Below are 21,699 nucleotides of genomic sequence, written 5' to 3'. Positions count from 1 at the left end.
CCTTTGCGTTTGGGGTAGAGGCTCTACTTGGATAGATATGGGTTGCCCCAAATAGCTTCTGAGTTTGATTACATCTCATTCCAAAAGTTTTCACAGTAGAAACCTGGCACAGGGGTTTGAGGAAAGATATTTTCTATTCTTCTTATTATAATGAAATACTAATTGTTATGTTTTTTGAATTTTAAAATAATAAAGTTCTTGGGGGAGAAATTTTGTTTACCCTATTATTCTGCATTATTTATTGTGTTTTATTGTTTTTAAGGTAGTTGAGGAAGCCAGGAATAAGAAATGGAGGAGAGATTCTAACTTTATAATCTCTGCTACCTCATCTCCTTCTTCATTTTGTGTGAAGCTAAATTGCAGTCAAGGTCTCCTGGCTCTCTAAGGTGGCCTGAGTACTAATTGTCTGTGAGTTTTGGGGTTGTATATACTGAATTATTTCCTTAATTTATAAGTGATTATAGCATAGTCTTCCTGTGATGAGGGGTTTCTGGGCTAGAAATTTTGATTTATCCTACTTGTACTCCCTTTTCAACTGATGATTGTTTAGTGTCTTTTGTACACTTGTACAGTGAAAATTACTTCCAAACATAATTTCCTAACTTCTAGTGTGTTTTTAACAGCTATGAAGATTTTTGTAACTACTAAAAATTCAAAGAACCAAGGTATTGAAGAAGCTTTGAAAAACCGCAACTTTACAGTGGAAAAGATGAGTGCAGAGATTAATGAGATCATCCGAGTGTTACAGCTTACTTCCTGGGATGAAGATGCTTGGGCTAGCAAGGTAAGTAGGAATTTGGGAGAAAACTGTGAACCAGTCCTGGATAACAAGAGAGGGAGGATTACTTCATTTGTAATTTCTTATTTATAATCTTGAAGTATTTTCATGTGTAGCAAGATATATTAAGTTCTTTATTTAAGTAACTTCTTGGCTTTGGGAACCAATTGCTTTTTGTTGACCAAGATAGAATGTTCCATTTACCTGAAGACATCAGGCCAGGACTCCCTGGTATCTTGGATGGGAGAATGGGTACTTCCTTTGGGGAAGGCTGGATGATGGAATCATCTTGGCAGTGGTTTTTATACCTCTTTTTACTGGTAGCTCTTACTTCTGGGAAGCCACCATGCTGGTCTGGGTAAAGGTCAACTTTAAATATAGGAACTTTTCACATGCACTGAAAGTAAAGCCCCTCACTGGGGCTTTATGGAAGCCAGATTTGGGGTGAAAGTTCAGCTTCTGTTTGAACCATTATAATAAGTTAAATCAGAATGCATCCTATTCAGAAGTCTCATGGAAAACTTTCCTTCACTCACTTTTGATCTTGAGATAATAATGGGAAAATTTTGGCATGTATTCTTTGATCCTAGAAGAGAAGACTTAAAACCCAACTGGGGAATTTATTTTCATACAAACCCTAATTTTAGAAGTTTTCCAGAGTTGTCTTTTTTTCCTCTTGTTTTCAGCCTATTTCTTTGACTGTAAATAGGTTTGTTTTTGTCTCTGGCCACTGTGGCTTGGGCAGCAGATTGTTCTTTTTCTTCTTGTAATGACTATAACAGAAGCATCTGGACTGGGGATTAGCACTCTGCACTCTCAGGGCCTTCTTCCCAATGCTTACTGTATGACAGATGCTTTTGACTAGGGTCTTATAGCCCAAGGCTTCTTAAACCTTTTCCACTCATCACCCCTTTTCATCCAAAAAATTTTTATGCAATTCTGTATATGTAGGTATATAAAATAAACATACAAGTCAAACATTTCCTGATAATAAAACATAATTTTGCTACCTCCACCCCTGATATGGGGTCATGAATCACAGTTTCAGAAGCTTTGCTGTAGGCCCCCCAGTAGCAGAACTGAATTGAGATATGGCCCAATTGCTAGGTGGAATTTCTGATCTTTGTTATAATGGTGCCAGTTCTTTCCTCTGCCAAGCAGGGGTCTGGAATGGATCGCTGCTGTTCCCTGCCCTACTGCCCCTCACCCCCACCCTCACCCTGTTTGGTGGTTGGCTGCATGAAACTGAACAGGCAAGCCTAATTTTACCTGAAGATTTGTCAAGGGAGGTGTTTGCACAAGTTTTAATTAGATTGTTTAATTTCTATATTGAAACCATTGACATCCTTTAGAGTTAACTTATCTTGCCTTAAAGTACTTCACCACTCTGACTTCGCTGTTATGACTTTTCTGCCTTTTTTTTTTGTTCTTGTGTTTGTTTTATTCTTTTCTCACGTTTAGAAGGTAAGCTTTCTCCTGCCATCTAGTCTATTTTGCACTTTTTTTTTTTTTGGCTAAAAGAGAAAAAAGCATGTCTGTGAGAGTTTGTGTCTTGTGCTGGCTGTGTGCAGTGCCTCCTTCCATGTGCCAGTATGCGTGACACTGTGCTCGAATATGCTTTTAAATGCCATTTAACGAGGATCTCGGGGCTGTGGAAATTAGGCAGTTCTAATCTGTGTATTCATTTCAAGTCATTTACTTAAAAAACAAAGCGTCACTGTGGTCAATCAGACTTTCTGGGTTTGGTGGACATGTTTGGAGAACATTTGGGCTCATTCATTCTGAGAGCATAGACCTGTTTGGGAGATCAGAATGACATTTCCCTTATCTGGGGATTATGGAAGGAATGTTTTCCCCTTGGTTATGTATGCTACTTCTTTCTCTTAATTCCTCCCCCATCATTCTTGTCTGGAAAGTCTGGATTGTTGCTTTGTTCAAATTCTGTCTTTAGAGTTTTAAAAAGTGATTAATGGATACTAGAAGCAGCATGGTTGAAGATTTAGAATACTGGGCATGGAATCAGCAATCCTGGCTTCAGATGCCAACTCAGACTTACTTGCTGAGTGATCTTGGGCAAGTCACTTAATTTAAGGCAATTCCCTATGACTTAAGCTACTAAAATAAAGTTGGGATACTGCTGAGTAAAATTCCTATACCCATAGTTGTCTCCATTGAAATAGAATTTATGTTTTGGTGATTATCAGATGAGGATATAAAGCTCTGTTCTTAGTGTTAGCCCTGGACTTCAAAACTTAATGGTAATTGCAATGATATCAAAGAATGGAACATCCTGCATCTCTCTACTCAAGGAGGAATCTAACCATTCTTGGTATTCCCAAGCTCTGTCCTTCTGTTCCTCATTGTTAATTCTTCTTTGCTTCTTATAGGTAGCAGATGTGGTGGGAGGGAGCCGATCTTTCAATTTCTAGCTTTCCTTTTTTCTAAGTAGTAAGAGAAAGGAATAAGACATTGCCCATACATGATGATAGTCGACCTTATGCTGACGTGGAAGAAATCATTGAAATTGCCAAAGCCAAATGTGGTAGAATGATAAAAAAACGATCAAGGACAAAAATTTTTCACCTTGATGTAGTTCTTTTAAGTGGAAAGTGGTGAATAATAAATGTACATTGAGTACATTTGGTATCTCTCATTTTCCTCCCAGACAAAAATAATTAACCTTCTCTTGTCAAACATATTGCCTACTTCTCCATTAGTGTAGACTTTTCCCGGACATTGATGGTTTCTCCAGAAAGTGGAAAAAATTATTGAAGGTAGAAGTATGTTTTGCCTAATAAATCCACTTTTAGAGGAACTACTAAGGTTACTTTTTGTGCCTTTGAATTCAAATTCCAGTGATAATGCTAAGAATTTTTAAATGATTTCCCTACATCATACTGTCAGCTTTACTAAAAAGTGATCAGTCACTCAGAAATTCTAGCCTTCTTGTTGAACACTGTAGTTAGTAAAATTGTAGGAACACTAGTTGAATTCTGCTCTTTGAAGCTTCCCTGCACTGAGGGGAGTGCATGTTTATAAGGAACCATCTGAGCACTGCCAGTCATCATTGTGATCAGTTTAACTCATGTTGGGATTGGGAAAAAAGAGGTGGGCGCTCCATGCCCAGGAGCGCCCACAACCCACAGGATGTTTCTTCTGCAGGGCTCACCTCCTCAAGACTCTTGGGGCAGTTATGTAGAATCTTCTGCTGCAGTACTTTATTATGTATGAGGATTGATAGTAATTAAAAGTGGTGATGAAGCCAGTGGTCCTGCCAGACTTCACTACATGTTACCAAAAGTAGAAATATCAGCTACAAAATGCATCTCTGGAAGACATATCCTTGCTGCAGAGATTAAAGATCCAAGGGCCAAATTTCTACAAACATTGAGTATTTTTTAATTAGAAATGTAATATTATGGAAGATTTGCTACTAGGAATTTGGGTTAACGATCCACTTGATTTATTATATTTTATCACTAAAAGAAGAGAAATGGTTCAAATGTTAGAAAAATTAGTTTCCCCCCCAGATCTGAATGAACTCTGAACATCTAATTTTAAGGTCTTATTAATTACATGTTGACTATTGAAATAGCTTGTTCTAGCATAAGAATATTCTTTTCATCAAGTCTCTTTTTTTAAGTCTAATTTTTTTGAGTAAAGCTGGATGGGAGTTATTGGTCCAGGGCTAATGTGAATGGTAGTATGTGGCATGGAAAGGTAAAGTGGCAACAGGGCGTGATCTCCTTTTGCCCATTTGTCAAATTGTCAGGCACCTTGGGGATCCTAGTACCGTCTCTGTCTTTGTTCTTTTTGGGTGAAGGCATTTCTATTTAAAAATAGTGCTGTGGCTGAAAGTCAATTTCTTTGCTATTGGAAAGGTATTTGAAAAGGTTTGTTTATGTCTTCTATCTTTTGCTAAGCGGGAACAATGCCAAATCACCACAGACTTTCCTTTTTTAATACATCTTATATATTCGTGTAAGGAATTTTGATAAAGGGAAGAAAAATCTGCTGAAAGGACCCTGCATTTACCACTTTATTTCAGCTTTCCTTTGAAAAGGTACTGACAGGAAGCTGAAGGATGTAGGTGGAAAGTAATTGGATGCAGGTGTAGCTTTTTACTTTACTTAATTAGAGATCCAGCTAGCTTGTACCCAGATCCACCTTCTTGAGGGCATATAATAATTATCCTCTTCTAATATTGCTTTTCTTCCATTGTATCTGAATTTTTATATTGTATCTAAATATAGCTGTGTATATGCAATGCTACTGTAACAAATGTCACACTGTAACATACTATAAATGGAATTTGGGGATTCTTGGAAGATTAAAATATTAAGATCTATAGATACTTTTATTTTTCATAGAAATTAACTTTTGAAAGTTTGTTCTTTTCAAATGACTGTGGTGACAAACTATGTAATCTCCAAACATCTGGCCCTTTGGAAGCTTTGTTAACTAAGTGAAATTCTCAGCTTCCAAGTAGTCTCCTTCCAAATTTGCCACATATTTATGTGAGGAAAAACAAGTCGCTTAATTTGAACATCTTGATACTGCCATCTCTCCCACTCAGTTGTAAATTACTCATTTCATGACTATACATTCTTCTTTTTCTTCTCCAACACATTCACTATCCTACTTTATTAGGAAGAAAAGTGGGCCTGAATAGCTCTCTAGTTGGTCCTTTGGGGTTCAGTTTTTATTTTTTAAAGACAATGGCTACAGAAAATATTCATCTATCTAGGTCATTGATAATGAGGTGATGGAAATTTGACTTTTAGAGATGAGTAATTCAAGGCAATGTTTTTATGTAAGTATATGTTTGAAGTTGAAATCAGCCCTATAGAAAATTGTGGTTCACTATACAATAATCTACATAAGCTCCAAGAATTTCCTTCCTTTAATTCCTAAAAATATGCATATCCTTAAGTCCTGATGGCCTAGAGACCTTCAATGTAGAATGCAATATGTGATTGATACCCTATGAAATTGGGCACTGAATAATTGACTTAATTTTCAAAATGTTGTTTCAAGTTCACAAATATATTTAAATATCCATAGGTTTCTTCCTGAATACATACATTTATTTTAGTGAATAAATGTGTTTTTACATTTACAGCACTCCCCTTCTCTAGGGACAGTGGTTTCCAAATAGACTGTTATGGAGAAATCAAGAGCCCAGCCCTGCCATGATTAGGAGCTGGAAACAAGTCATTGATGTTTTGTGAGCCTCAGTTTCCTTATCTGGAAAATTAGTATGATAGTAATTTTTACTTTTTATTGTCTGCCATATTTCATTATCTACCTTACTTGGCTGCTGTGAGGCAGACATTTTGCAAATTAGATGAATTTTATAAAGGGAACTTCAGGTTGGAGCAGTTGAATTTCTGAGCTGGAAACAACCTTTGTGGTTCAGTAGCTGTGCCCAGCTTTTCATGACCCCATGGACCATAGCATACCAATACTGTCTATGGGGTTTTCTTGGCAAAGGTACTGGAGTGGTTTGCCATTTCCTTCTCCAGGGGATTAAGGCAAGTGGGACTAAGTGACTTGCCCAGGGTCACACAGCTAGTAAGTATCTGAGGACAAATTTGAACTCGGATCATCGTAACTCCAGGCCCAGAGTGCTGTCTCTTGAGCCACCTCACTGTGAAAGAATTTTAGAGATGGTTTAAGCCAACTCTCTTTTTTATGATGAGGGAATTGAGGCCAGTACTCTGAGAGATTAATGATCACCAAGTAAATGAAAATGGAGGCCTCTTCCCTTTACTGGTTGTGCTCTTTTCACTGCCCTTCTGTATTCCAACCTGCAAAAGACTGTCACTGTAGCTCATATCACTACAACAGATACTCTTTAGATCATGAATTTATCACAAAATTGAGATTAGTTTACCTTTTCACTAGAAATGAAGGAGAGGGCTTGCTGTGTAAATGAATAGTCAAATAAGACTAAAAGACTGATATTTAAATTATTTAATAAAACAGGTTTAAAGCATTTTAGTAGCACTTATTTACTTTCTAGTAATGTAGTAATTAATTACTAATTAGTCTGTTAAGTAAGTCTCTATTCAACCTTAGATTTCTGCCCAATTGCTTTTGTTGGAGTAATGGCTATTTTTAAATATGGCTATTTTAAGAATTGTTTAATTCACTTTTGATATTACCAGTTTAGACAATTTTGTCCTCTGTTATCAGTCCTTAATAAGTGAGACTTTGCTATGGATGATTTCAGGGAGAAGTAAGTCAACCCCTTATGTTGTATAATGTAGGAGGAGGGCACACTGTGTGGGGATAGTGGACTTGAGCTGTTAATTTGGAAAAGCTTGCTGAGGTGCTGACCCCCTGTGCCTAATTGAGATGGACAGTCTGGCTGCAGGCTCAGACATGATACTGTATAGCAGGATGGCCTCTATTGGATAGTGCCCCCGTGTGGTGAGATCCTCAGGAACAGCAGGGACACAGAAAGCACATTCATGGTTGAGGACTTTTCACATTTCTCTGGAGTGTCAGAGACTCATTGATTGCTCTTACGGAGCTCTGCTATCCAGGCCTCCTACAGAAAAGAAGGTGGATCTTAAATGAAGAACAATACTTTTAGAGGTGCTGATGGTAGCTTTAAAGGGTGATTTGTCAATATTCTTATCAAATGAGATGAAGTTGTTATTATTGGTTTAAAAAGTCAAACATTTATACATTCAATCTTAAGATTTCCCACACAATTTATTTCAATACTGTAGGCATCTCTGATCATGTCTGTGTGGGTACTCCTTCTATTCATTAGATTTTAGCTGAGGTACAGCATCTAGGCCATTAGACACTACCATGGAAGACTTACTTCAAATGCCTTAGACATGTCTGAGAATCATTATTAATAATTAACATGAATTAATTTTACCTAGCATTGTATGAGCTAAGTGCTTCACGATTATTATCTCATTTAATCCTCAACAATCCAGGGAGCTCAGTGCTATTATTCCAAATTAATAGATGAAGAAACTGAGGCAAATAGAAGTTGTCACTTGACCAGGATTGGAACTTGGCTCTTATTGACTAGTCCCAGCATTCTGCCCTACCCCACTGTACATGTAATACTCGTATTATATAATGTGAGTTCTGGTTGTGAGCAGTAAATCGAAAGCCATTTTCTCCTTTCCCATTCTTGGAGTTAGGCATAAGGAACCAGTGGGAGATGGGGGTGAGAGGATGAGGAGATAGGGAGAGAATATGTTTAAAAAAAAAAAAAAGGGATCTTGAATACCCTTTCTCTTAGATTCTTCCACAATAACTTTCCACTGTGGTTCATCATTTTCTTTTGTAGAATTCTAAATAAACTGTGAAATTAATACATTAAATCTTCATTCAGAGTTCTTGTGGTTTCACTAAAGCACAGTGAAGGATTATTGTCAGTTTTGATGTATTTTGAAGGCAAAATATAAAGGACAACATATTACTGAGTCTCTCTGAGAGGGGAAGGGCTTCCACCCCCGGGATGGTCCAAGATGAGTATGTTGGCAGGAAGACTATTAATGAGGATTGTGTCAGCTCATTCTCTCTTGGACATAGAAATGAGAACTCTTGGGGCTCTGGGGATTTTAGCAATAAGGGCAGTGCAAATTTAAAGGAGATGGAATGTAATTAACAGAAGATTTGCATGCAAAGGATGCTGCATTTTGGGGACTGGAGTCATAATTGTCGTGTGAGCAGTATCTCCTAAAAAAGTAGCACTAATGCAGGAGGCTCCTTGCTGTGTTCTGTTCCGCTACCTCTGTCTACTGTGGGTTGTGTTAGCACAATTTTGGCAAGAAAATGACCAGGATTTCTCTTTCAAGGACACTGAAGCTATGAAGAGAGCCTTGGCGTCCATCGATTCTAAACTGAATCAGGCTAAAGGCTGGCTCCGCGATCCCACCGCTGTGCCAGGTAAGACTGGGAGGGCTTTTGTGGCTTTGGCAGCCCTGGCTTTAAAGAAAGAGTTCTCAAACCCGGACATTCAGCCCAAGGCTCCCCACTAAGATAGAGATTGTCTGTGGATTTTAGCTGCCATGTAGCACTCTGGCAGCTAGGAGGGGGCGTAGTGGCTACAACTCCTTGCCTGGGGCAGGAAGAGCTGAGTTCAGATCCTGCCTCAGACACTGCCTGGGGGCTCTCTGTTTCCTCAACCTCCCAGTGGGCTTTTGAAGATAAAATGATTTGGTAATTGTAAGGTGCTTTGCAAATCTTGAAGTGTCTGAATTCTGGCTCCTCCAGATGCCACGCAGGAGAGTAGCTGGGTCTGAAAGAGCCATTCCACGCAGTCGGTGGCTGTACACCTTCCCAGGCCATTCCTCCATGACAGACGGGCTCCAAACAAGTCTGTGCGTTTTGGAAGCCCTGAAATGGTTGTGCCTATCTGCTAGACGTGGTCTAAAGATGGCGTGAGAGCCTGGGACATCCGGGGCCCTCCAGGGTGAATTCATCTTAAGTGTGAGCAGCTAGTGAGGGGCGAGGGGGCGTGGAGCTCAGGGCCCTCCCCTGTGACTGGTTGTCTCTTTCATTCGCCCGAGACTGAGTTTTATCCTTTTTCAGTTTCCCTCCCAGGACCTGGCCCCAAGAGAGAATCAGTCCGGGGACCCTCTACCATAGCAATGCCATCTAACCAGTCTTATGCCTGAGTCTGTTGATTGTGAATCTGTATTGTATATAAAATTAAGATTACTGATTTGATCATCTTATTCCCCAACAACTTTTAGTCTTCCCAGATGGATAGCCAAGTAAGAGGACGAAGGGACTATTAGAAGCAAACGCGGGATGGCAGACATTGAGCAAAGAAACAGGAGATATTCCAGCTAGACAGGCCCAGTAGTGTGACATTTTCTGATGTAAGAGTAAACTACTACCCTACAGATCCAAAGAGCTTCTGAGGGTATCATTATATTATTGTATAGTTCAGTAATGTAATTTTTGTTTATGATAATGCCATGGAGTCATGAAGAAAATTTACTGAGGCAGGAAAATGTGTATTTTAGAAAATGTTCCAGTAAATACTTTTGTTGCTTCAGTTATCTGGGGGATTAATTTATTCAGAGCATCTGATTGCCTGATGATTCCAGAAAAATTAAATGTGACTACTTCAAACAAAATATTGAAATCCTTTTAGCTTTTCAACCCAGTTCTCCTATTCCTCCCTTTTTTTGAAACCTATTCCTTTTAGGGAATAGATCATTCCACCTCTCAGACATAGGACCACAGACAGCTAGAGCGGGTCCATTTTATACTTGCTGGTTCCCAGATAAAGAGGTGATTAGTTTGGTTTAAAAGACTTCATCTATCTTTCCTGTGGTGAGAGTGAAATAAGAATTCTAGTATGTCAATAGAGTCCTTAAACAGAGTAGTTGATGTCAGTGAGAATTAGAAAGAGTTAGTTATATTTTCTATAAAGCCATTGAGCTGGATTTCACAGATTCCTTAAACCAGTATTTATAAAGGAGATTTAAATGGTTAAATCATTGCTTTAATATTATCATATCAATATCATATCATTAGTACAGGCTTTTTTATATCTCTTAAATACGTTTAGTTCTAAGAACTCCTTGCAGGAATTTCTGTTCAAAGATACCATTCCCTATTCACTATTAGACTGTTCTCCATCCCCTATGCCAGTGTTTAAAAATACAAGAAACATTTTTGTCTCTCAGTGAATGAAGTGACTTTTGACATCAGCACGTATATATTGAATATATTGTAATTATCTATAGGTGATGCTGGAGAGCAAGCAATCAGGCAGATCTTGGATGAAGCTGGCAAAGTTGGTGAACTCTGTGCGGGGAAAGAACGCAGGGAGATCTTGGGAACCTGCAAAATGTTAGGGCAGATGACCGACCAGGTGGCTGAACATCGAGCCAGGTAAGCCTTTACACTTCTGCTTTTAGTGAGAAGCTTCATGGAGGACGCTCAACAAGGACTCATGTTTGTTCAGTTTCAGGCTTTTCAGCATAGTTAGAGGTAAAGTGGATTTCAGCAAGATTGCTTATTAGAAAGGGATAATTTTCCATAGACCAGTTAACACATTAACTCTTTATCAATGTGTACTGGCTCTCTGTGCATTGTAGACACATTCCATGGTAAAAACAGTTGTCCTAGAGTATACATACTTTCAAATTAATGTGATTGTAGCTGACCTTCCTGCTTAAAAAAAAAAAGTATCTTAGTCTACCAGTGTTTTGTAATGAAGTTAATATGCAGCTCTGACTTCTTCACCTCTGAATGCATCTTGGAAGTGAATTGACATTTGTTAGGACTTCTTCACTTTCTGGATGTAGATTTAAAAGAACTTTCATAAAAAGGAAAAATTGTAAAAGCCAGGGAATGGGAGTCTTGTGCACTCTAATAAGAAGAAAAAGAACCATGAAGAGAAATGACATTAGAATTACTTCCCTGATATTGAACATGTATTGGTCAACCTTCCATCTGGGGTGGGAGGGGGAAGGAGGGGAAAAATTAGAACAAAAGGTTTGGCAATTGTCATTGTTGTAAAATTACCCATGCATATATCTTGTAAATAAAAACTATTAAAATATTAAAAAAAAAAAAAAAAGAATTACTTCCCTGATAGTTTCTTTCTAAACTAGTGCTGTAGTGACCCAGGTTGGCATTTTTTGATTCATCAATTCTCACACTTTTCTAGATCACATCTTGTCAGTTTTCTTTTGATTGTGTAACTGTCTCTATAACTCTTGGCATTTAAGAAAAAAAAATATAAAACTGGATATGAAACAGTTCTGTTTTGGAGCACATCCAAGGGAATATATAGCTACTGAAGTAAGGATAGATTCTCCTTAGAAGACATTTTCATTCATCAGGCAGTAGCTTAGGGTGAAGGCCTCTACTATAGGGCAAGTTTAAGAGCTAATTTTGTTATCAGAATGTCATGAAAGGCAATGTAGAATGCTCCCCCTCTACCCCCCCACCAAACAGGGCGTAGGGCCCATCCTATGTAATGGAAATATAGCCATCACAAGACATTGCCTATTTCACTTATACACTAGAACCAGTTGTTCTGTGTCTTAAAAGGAATAAAGGACATAGAACAAAAATGTAACCTTATAAATCTTAGCAAGTCCTAAAAAAATTATGTATCATGAATTTAAATGGAATTTTGTAGAAAAGACAAAGGCAAGTCCTTTTTTCAGTCCTGAAAATTGCTGAGGAGGGCTGGCAGAATTATGGTCTTCCCTTTCTTTCTTTTTGCTAATATCTGATCTCTGGGGGCCTTTCATCTCCCCAAAAGAAGATTTTGATATGACATTCTCAAAGATATTTTTTTGTGGTTAAGTGTGTATTTTGCTTTTTCTCAATAAACAGAGACTAAGAATGTCAAGTGACTTAATAACTGTCATAGGAGGGAATATTGAAAATATCAAGGTTCTTTAATTTAGAAAGATGAAAACTTAAGAAGATTGATTTGAAGGATTGAATTTTACATTGTAAAGGCCATTTCCCAAATCTTGGAATACTAGAACAAATCTTATACATCCTCAAGGTTTGAATGAAAAAAAAATACTGTTTTACATAGTGATAATGTTTAGGACATACTACTCAGAAACTAATATAACAGAGAATAAAAAGGTTCTAAAAAAGGTTTGATCATTTCCTGAATAACAGATTCATACTAAATTGTAAAGTGAAAGCATCTTGTTGTAGAAGATGGGACTGGATCAACCAAAGATCTGAAGCAAGACGGTAGTTCTTCTGACTTTATCCTGGCCTTGTTGAAATGAGTGAGGGGTCTTTGGGCACTTCACTGTATGATTGAACAATAAATGCGAGCTCCTATGACAGTAGCATCACTGACTTGGGAGAAAATAGAGGTTGAGTAATTGGTTATTTAGGAGGCAGCTATCTTAGTGGAATAGCCTAAAAACTGTTCGGTGTTTCTCATAGACATGCTCAGGTTTCTTTAACCCTGTGTCTACTGACTGGACTTGTTTGGTATGAGTAGGTTGCATAGAAGCAGAAAGTGGATGAAACTATCGGCTATTCTATATATCAGAAAACTAAGGGACCCTGGAATCGTACACTTGCTAATAATGTTTGAAAGTAGACATTGCTCAAGGGTGTGCTGCTCTGGTAACAAAGACCAGCGTGATGGGGAACACATTTTCTTTGGAGTTTAGGGTAGTTTATGTAAAAATAACCAAGAGAGGGGGCAACTAGGTGGTGCAGCGGATAGAGCACCAGCCCTGAAGTCAGGAGGACCTGAGTTCAAATCTAATCTCAGACACTTAATACTTCCTAGCTATGTGATCCTGGGTAAGTCATTTAACCCCAATTGCCTCAACAACAACAACAAAAAAATCACCAAGAGAAATTATTTGCCAATGTTTCAGGGTCTCTTAAGGTGATTCCTTTGTAGCCTTGGTTTTTCCAAGTTGCTTTGCCTCAAGCCAAACTGATGATGTTTTCTTAAAATCAGCAGAGAAAGCAGATGCCTGTGTGCTCTCCCAGATTTGTTGAAGAAGGGAAACGATACATGCACATGAACAAAACTGATTTGTACTTTCCTGTTGGATGGAACATTTTGCTCCTGCGTATTTGCGGGGGCCCACTAACAGCATATGTCTCTCTGGAATAGGGGACAAGGAGCCTCACCCATGGCCATGCAGAAAGCTCAGCAGGTGGCCCAGGGCTTGGACATGCTCACAGCAAAGGTAGAGAATGCAGCACGCAAACTGGAGGCCATGACAAATTCAAAACAAAGCATCGCCAAGAAGATTGATGCTGCCCAGGTGGGAATGGTGCTTTGGGGTGGGGGCGGGCATGGAGATGCGCTTCGCAAGCACCCCTGGTTGTCCCTTCTTTTTTCAACAGACAATCACAAGGGAATGGTTGTTCTTGTCAGTCACAGTTGAAAGGTGTGTTCCTGTCCAGTAACTGATTCTTAGATTCTGAGGCTTCACTTTGAGAAGCACGCAGCTTTACACTAATGTTTTGATATTTTAGAATCAGGATTGTTGTTTTGAACAGTTGCCATTAAGCACTGTAATGGGTACAGAAGGAATATAATTTTGATATTGAATAGAGGAGACCCCTGATCTTTCATTCCAGGAACTATATCTATATTTGTTCAGAATAAGTGAATTTTAAAGAAGCACTTAATAAGGAATGTAAAATTTATGTGACTTCAAATTTAATCAGACTCAACTGACCCAAAGTCATGTTACTTCTTATGGAAATACTCTATTCTCTCTGAAGAAGAATGGTTCTATTTTTTTTCCTTTAAAAATAGGGAAGATTGGGGATAAAGAACCAGCCTTAAAATCGGGAAGGCCTGAGTTCAAATTTGGCCTCAGACACTTAACACTTCCTAGCTGTGTGACCCTGGGCAAGTCACTTGACCCCAACTGCCTCAGAAAAAAATCAATCAAACAACAACAATAAAAGAAAAATAATAGGAGAGATTGCCTAGCCCTTAGCAAAGTACCCTTGTAACATTGTGTAAAAACTGGTCAATCCTTGTAATCATATGGAAATAGGCAGTAGCTTTGCCATTGTCAACAAGACGCTATAGTTAATTCTTGAGATTCGTTAAATAGTTCTCTATCAGTGTCATTCATTAATTCGTTTGTTTTTGGTTTTGGTTTTTTGGGTTTGTTTTTTTTTTTGCCATTTCTTTATATGAAGAATTGGCTTGCAGATCCAAATGGGGGCCCTGAAGGAGAAGAACAGATTCGAGGTGCTTTGGCTGAAGCTCGGAAAATTGCAGAATTATGTGATGATCCTAAGGAAAGAGATGATATTTTGCGTTCTCTTGGAGAAATCTCTGCTCTGACTTCTAAGTTGTCAGATCTACGGAGACAGTAAGTAATGATTTTTCATTTAAGAAAGAATTTAACGTTTAATTAACACATGGGCCAAGCTTTTTCAAAACTAAATTGAACTTCAATTGTTCAAATTAATCTTAAGTTTTCATCTTTCCAAATCAATTATTCAATTAATAAAGCAAAATTACATCCAAACACCACACAGATTCTATAAATAATTTAGCAAAACACCTTGGGAAAATGGTTGTAATGATTACATACGTGCAGCTCTACCTTTCTGTTATTTATTCTTTGGTAAGTGACTTTAACAGGTAACAGCAGCTTTATTTTACTTCTCCTCTCAGGAGCTCTGGGAAGTGATCAAACTGCTTTCTGTCCTAAGGCTAAGAGGTAGAAAGATGGACTTATATGCAGAAAGACCCAGGCTTCTCTTCTAGTTCAGACACTTCTTGGCTGTGTGATCTTGCAAAAGTCACTTCCTTTTCTGAGCCTCAGTTTCCTCATCTGTAAAATGAAAAGATTGGATTTGATGGCCTCAAAGATCTCCATTACTTCCAAATCTGACTCAAGATAAAGCACTTTGTGTCAGTTGCTGTTATCATCACCACTCCCATTTTGTAAGTGGCCAGATCCTGGGTCACAGTTAAGTTAGCCGCAGAGTGGAACCATAGCCTGCCTTTAGATCCCAGGACAGCTGATTCCTAGGCAAGTTCTCTTCCTTTTATATAATTCATTTTTTGACTGTCCTTAACAAATATCATATTGGCCATTCCTAGTCAAACAGAAAGCATTTTTACATGAAACTGCAGGTCTCTATTGCATATACTTTAATTCTAATAAATTCAATCTGTAGCATTCAAAGCTGCCTTTCCTTCTTATAAAAAAAAATAATAAAAAATTCCTTGCTTTCTTTCTGGGTTTTTTTTTTTTTTTTTTTGGTTTGTTTTATTTTGGCTTTGGTTTTTTTGGCTGTTAGCCTTTCTTCCCTATTCAACCTCTTCTCGGCAAGTTGAGAAAATAAAAATTTTAAAAGTCCTTAAAAAGAAACATGCATAGTTAAGCAAATGGTTTCCTACACTGACTGTGTCTAGTAGTTCTGCCTCTTAAATCCATTCCCAAGTCTTATCAAGAAGTCCTCTGGAATGGTAGTTGGTCTTTGCTTTAAATAGTGTTCAAGTGTTTCAGAGTTGTTTTGTTCTTAAAATGTTGTATTTTGTATGAATTGTTCACCTATTCTCATTTTACTGTACATCAATTCAGGTTTCTCTAAAACTGTTCTTTTCGTCATTTTTTACATATTACATTACATTCATAGATGATAATTTTTCTAGCTATTCTTTAATATGTGGGTATTTTGGTTTTAGTTCTTTGAGACCACCAAGAAATGATAAATATTTTTAAACAAATGGATTACCTCTTATTTCTTTGAAGTCTTTGGAGTATAGGTCTAGAAATGTTACAACTGAATCAAACAAAGGATATATGTGGAATTTGATATTTTGGGGCTTGGTTGGAATTACTTTCCAGGACGACTGAATGAGTTCACAACTCTACCCGTGGTATATTAATATGCCTATTTTCCTGTAAGCACTTCCACAATTGTAATTTTCCTTCTTAAAAAATCATCATTTTGAGGCCAGTTCCAGTGATCTTGTGATGGAGAAAGCCATCTGTACCCAGAGAGAGGACTGTGGGGACTGTGTGTGGATCACAACTTAGCATTCTCTCTCTTTTTGTTGTTCGCTTGCATTTATTTTTACTTCTCTTTTCTGGTTTGATTTGACCTACAGCTTCACGTCAGAGCTGGAGGCAGCTACCTTTTGTCCAGGCAAAACTTAATCCAGGTCTTCGAACTGCTATGCAATGTGGCGTCTCCATCCCCAACTTAAAAACAACTTCGAGGTTGTCAGCTCTGGCTGCCATAATGCTCTGCACATGTGGTCACATACAGCACAGTGTGGGTTTTTTTGTTTTTGTTTTTGCATTTTATTTTTTTTTAACCCTCTGGGATCTGATGTGGATCAGCTTTATATCCCAGTATTCTTTTACAGAACGTACTTTACACCTATGCTTATCATGTGCATACTTTCTCTGCTTTCCCTGCCTGAAATGGCCTTCTCACCTTCTGGCCATTTAGAGACATCTTCATTTTGAAGGCTGAACCCAAATAGTATCCCATCAACCCCCTGGGTTCTCTTCCTCTTGTATATTTACAAAAATTCACAAAGCTCTTACTCTATGTACTCTATTGTGACACTTAACAGATTATACTGCAGTGTTACTTTTTTTTTTTTTATGTTTATATTCTTTGTCTTCCACTAGATTAGAAGTTCCTTTGAAGGTAAAGACTTATCTCCTCTAAGTGCTTAGCATAATTTCTTACATATAAATTAAATGTTTGCTGCTGCCAATGGCATTAAAGGTAATGTTGGTGAGAGTATGCCATCTCTTTACGATCAGTTAGTTATGTGTAGTCCTTCTCCACTGAAAGCTGAGAATACAATCAAATACAGCCAAATACTTGGGGGCCAATTTGGTGGGTTTCTGAGAGAAGGGTGAATAACTTAAGGATTTTCTAGGCTTCCAATGAAGAAAGCTATGGAATCCTTAAGTCTTAGTGAGTGACCTTAACAGGACCTTTAGCCAATCTTCTGCCTCTAGGTTCTTAAGGCACTATGCAGAGAGGACAACTACTGCAGAAATCATTTCTTCCTTACTCTCAAGGTCTCGCTTAAGAACTTTAGGATTAATTGTATGACATGGGAGACATTGGTACAGACCACCCAGCATGGCGTGCCCTCATCAGAGAAGGTGCTGTGCTGTATAAGCAAAACAGAATTCAATTAGCCCTGAAGAAACTCTAGATGCACAAAGTTAGAGAAGCCCCCAAATGTTCATGGGGACTATTTGTGTCCGACATCCTGAGCTTGTATTGGTCTGATGGCCAGTTAGATAATTCTAACATGATCATGTCATTTTGGTCCTTTTGGACAGCGAAGGACAGAACCCAGCAACAGAGTGCCTCAGAATCTTCAAATGTAATTAGAAACTAAGTTATTTGTAATGAAGCTGAGTCATTAATCAAGAAGCCTCATGAATAATTATCAGCTTCTAATTGTCTTATAAATATTCTTTTATTCCCATATTGTTGCAGTTTTCTAAGTAATGATCTGGGGTTGTGTGTAAACAGTTTAATGTCTTGGGCTATATGATGCCCATGATGGTAAGAATGAATTTTATTTCTCAGTTTTCTTGGGAACCTCCCCGATTTTAGGGGATAATAATATATGTGTTATTTTAACTATGGTCAAGAGTGGTTCTTTGTCTTAATTTATTACTTCAGCAGCTGTTCTTTTATCTTTAGGGGGAAAGGAGACTCTCCTGAGGCTCGGGCTTTGGCTAAGCAAATTGCTACAGCCCTACAAAACCTGCAGACCAAAACCAACAGGGCTGTGGCCAATAGCAGACCTGCCAAAGCAGCTGTCCATCTGGAAGGCAAAATTGAACAAGCTCAAAGGTGGATTGATAACCCCACCGTGGATGATAGGGGTGTAGGTAAGGTGTTGAGTAGATTTTGTTTTCACTCCATTATGCTAAGTGACAACAAGCCTACTTTAACCAACATTCTGGTACCATTTTTCTTTCTAGAGGTTTTTGTAATAACTTTGGTCAGTGTCATTAAACTTTGGCTTGAGGATTTCAGGATTAATGATTTGGTCATCACAGCACTGCTCATCTCCATATTGCCATTTAAAATTTTTGATCTCCAGTTCTGAGCATTCTGCTTTTTATCTGTTTACTGTCTTCTCTGTATCTTTGCAGAACTTCCTCTTAGGTATAATTTTGGTAGATGCAGAACAGGCTTTTGGACTTCCAGGAAATAGCAGTAAGAAGTCAGATTGTCAGATACCTACGTTAACTAATTATGCTTGCTGACTAAGTTTGTATATTGCTGAAGACCAGAATGTTCTGTCATCACCCTTCTGATTCAGCCTTTCTGGGTTATAAGCCATAATGGGCTCAATTGTGGTTTGTTGCTCTTGGAAGCTTTTAAAAAAACAAACAAACAAAAAGTATTGGGAAAATTGGCTAGGGATATGGCAAAAAAAAAAAACAACAAATAAATAAATGGAATTGCAATCAAAACTCATGTCAGATATTGACATGTCTACCAAATGGATAAATGTTGTCTTTTATTTTAAATCATTAAAAAGAAGAAAATGGAAAGTTAGCTTTATTGAAGTAGAATTTCTTTCCTATTCACCAAGGGAAAAACACATTTGTTACCAAAGATTTCATTGACTAAAAATAGTAGTTTTGCACAATAGAAAGCAATGTAGCTAGAAAGATTGGGGGGGGGGAGATTAGACATAAACATTTTTCATAAAAATCTAAAATAAAAAAAATCCACAAGGAATTATCATACAGCATAAGAACAAGATCTTTACTCAGTAGATATAAGTGATTAAAAGATATAAACCAGATAATTCTTTAGAAAAATAAACATGAATTATTTATACGCATCTGAAAGATTGTTCAAACTTTTATAATCAGAAAAATAGAAAAAGAATTCTGAGAAACCACCATATAACCTTTAAATTGGGAAGATAATTAATAAAATTCATTGCTATTGCAACAAGCAGCAAAATAGGCAAACTATCAACTTTTGAAGATATTATGAATTTGTGAATTGTTTTGTAAAGCATTATGAAAAGTATTCAATAATACTTCTGAAAATTTGGCCTCAATGATCCCATTTACAAGAGGTTCTTTACAAAAATCACAGCATTAATCATACTATTCAAAAACTTGGAAACATCTCATGTATCTAGTAATTGGGGAATGGCTAAACAAACTGTATTACAAAGTTATCATGTCACAAGATTACAAAGATCAAGAATGCAAAGAATACTTGGTTCTAGATAGAATTAGCAAAGTAGAGGTTATAAGAAACAGGAATGGGAGGCTAGCAGAAGCTGCCCTGGAATAGTAGCTTCAAGTAATAACTAAGGAGAATTTTTTCTAGGTGTAATAAATGAGATTATAACAATACTCTGAAGGACCTAGAGGAAGAAATGAAATAAAGAATTGGACCCAGCTGAAGAAATCAGTAAAAGCAGAAAAAATTTAACAAAAGGACAGAATGGCAAAACAAATGATGAGGGCTGAGATATAATCCCAGAAAATAATCCTGTTGGACAAAGGGATTTAGGTAGAATAAATGAAGATGAAAGAGAAGGATCTGGGCAAAGACAAGAAGAGTTAATCTAAGAGTGACTAAATTTTCTCAAAGCGGCAGAATCTTATCATTTTATTAAGTTTAATCCAACCCACATATATTAAACAACTGCTGTGTTTAGGATGCTAAGCAAGTTACTAGAGATACCAAGAAATAATTGCCCCTCCTCTCAAAGATCTAACCTGCTCCTGGGAAATATCTCTTGACTACATGTCCATATAAGTAATTTGAAGTAGGAGATAGCCTTAATAACTGGGCAGAAGGTGGTGCTCAAGAAAGTCATGGGGGAAGCACTTGGGCCTGAGAGGCCATACATGGGAAAAATGATTTGTAGAAATTTATCTAAGCCAGGAATTGGCTGTTGAACAGAGGGGAAACTTGTTCATATTTATTGGGAAGAAGAATGTGTAAAAATGAGTGATGTTGGGCTGGAAAAGTAGGTGGGGAGGGCCTAAATAACAGGCTGAGGAGCTTGAGTCTTCTCCCAGAGACACAATGGGAAGTGATTGAAAAAAGGCATTTGAGCAGGAGAGTGATAAGGTGACACGTGGGCCTTGGGCTGTTCTTTAAAGGATTAGAGAGAGCAGTTTAGGAGAAAAACTAAATAGGACATTATTTATATATTTTAGGTAAGCTATTAGGGTCTGATCTAAGATGGGTCTGTATGAGTAGAAAGAAATACATGCAAGAGATATTATGAAGGTTAGGAACTATAAGGCTTGACAAGTGAAGGATTGAAAGTAGAGATGGCAGATAGGAAAGGGTCAGGGATGACTGATATGAACTTGGATAACTAAGAGAGCAATAGTCTCCTCAATAAAAACATATAAGATTGGAAGAGAAAAAAGAAAAGAATAGGAAAAGAGGAGAGACCATGGGGGAAAGATCCAGGGGGAATGCCTTAGAGGATAGGAATAACACCTCTGAGAAGCTCAAGACTGTGATAGGAAGCCCAACTCTACTGAGCAGCATCAATATTACTTTGAATATATAACTCTTGTTGAGGATAGTAATGAAAAATCATTTTATTGGCCTTCCTTCCTACAGCTACACTTGAACTCTCCCTGCTCTTGACTCATGTAAAGGAAAATTTGTTTCTTTTTTGGTCCAGGTCAGGCTGCGATCCGGGGACTTGTGGCTGAAGGGCATCGTCTTGCTAATGTTATGATGGGGCCTTATCGCCAAGACCTTCTTGCAAAATGTGACCGAGTGGACCAGCTAACGGCCCAGCTGGCAGACCTGGCTGCTAGAGGGGAAGGGGAGAGTCCTCAGGCAAGGGCTCTTGCTTCCCAGCTACAGGATTCCTTAAAGGTAAATCTTACAATTAAATACACTATTAAAAAATTAGGTATCTTGTAATGTATAGAATTTAATTGTACATAGTTTGGGGTATTTGATGTAAAAAGACCATGGCCCAAAATAAAAAGAAATTTGTAGCTAACAGAAAATTCTTGTCTGTGGCAGGAAATTTGGAAAAGGTGGTATTGGAATAAGAACGATAATCATAAGAAATGTTAGGATCATTCAATGAATAAGCAATTGTTAATCTCATATTCTGGGCAGACCCTCTGCTAGGTACTGGAGCTACTAAAATAAGAACCATATGGTTCCCAAATTCAAGGAACCTTACTTTCTACTGAGGAAAACATCATTTAAGTAAATACAAAATATATATGAGGAAAATCCAAAATAATTTTTTATGTGTATGGGGGAATGGAAGCCTTAAAAGATGGGAGGATCAGCAAAAGCTTTCTGTAGGAGGTGAGACTTGAGCTGAGCTTTGGAGAAAAGGAGGGATTCTTTGAGCAGGGATGAGCAGGAGTGCATTCTGTGATGAAACCTGCCCTGAGCAGAGACATGGAGATGGGAAGTGGCCTGGC

General features: G+C 37.8%; 1 protein-coding gene across 4 annotated transcripts in view; it reads left to right on the top strand.

Moving 5' to 3' along the window:
• VCL (vinculin) overlaps nt 1-21,699 on the top strand; it is a 108,758-nt gene that overhangs the window by 70,206 nt on the left and 16,853 nt on the right. For all 4 annotated transcript variants that reach the window (XM_074296777.1, XM_074296774.1, XM_074296778.1 and 1 more), the window contains exons 6-12: nt 624-784; nt 8,611-8,701; nt 10,516-10,663; nt 13,392-13,545; nt 14,441-14,616; nt 17,945-18,135; nt 20,931-21,130. In XM_074296777.1, coding sequence (XP_074152878.1) covers nt 624-784; nt 8,611-8,701; nt 10,516-10,663; nt 13,392-13,545; nt 14,441-14,616; nt 17,945-18,135; nt 20,931-21,130 — 1,121 coding nt within the window. The remainder of the gene's footprint in view (nt 1-623; nt 785-8,610; nt 8,702-10,515; nt 10,664-13,391; nt 13,546-14,440; nt 14,617-17,944; nt 18,136-20,930; nt 21,131-21,699) is intronic.

This window comes from Sminthopsis crassicaudata, chromosome 2 (assembly GCF_048593235.1).
Source record: "Sminthopsis crassicaudata isolate SCR6 chromosome 2, ASM4859323v1, whole genome shotgun sequence".
Classification (NCBI taxonomy): domain Eukaryota; kingdom Metazoa; phylum Chordata; class Mammalia; order Dasyuromorphia; family Dasyuridae; genus Sminthopsis; species Sminthopsis crassicaudata.
This window is presented reverse-complemented; position numbering and strand designations above follow the sequence as displayed.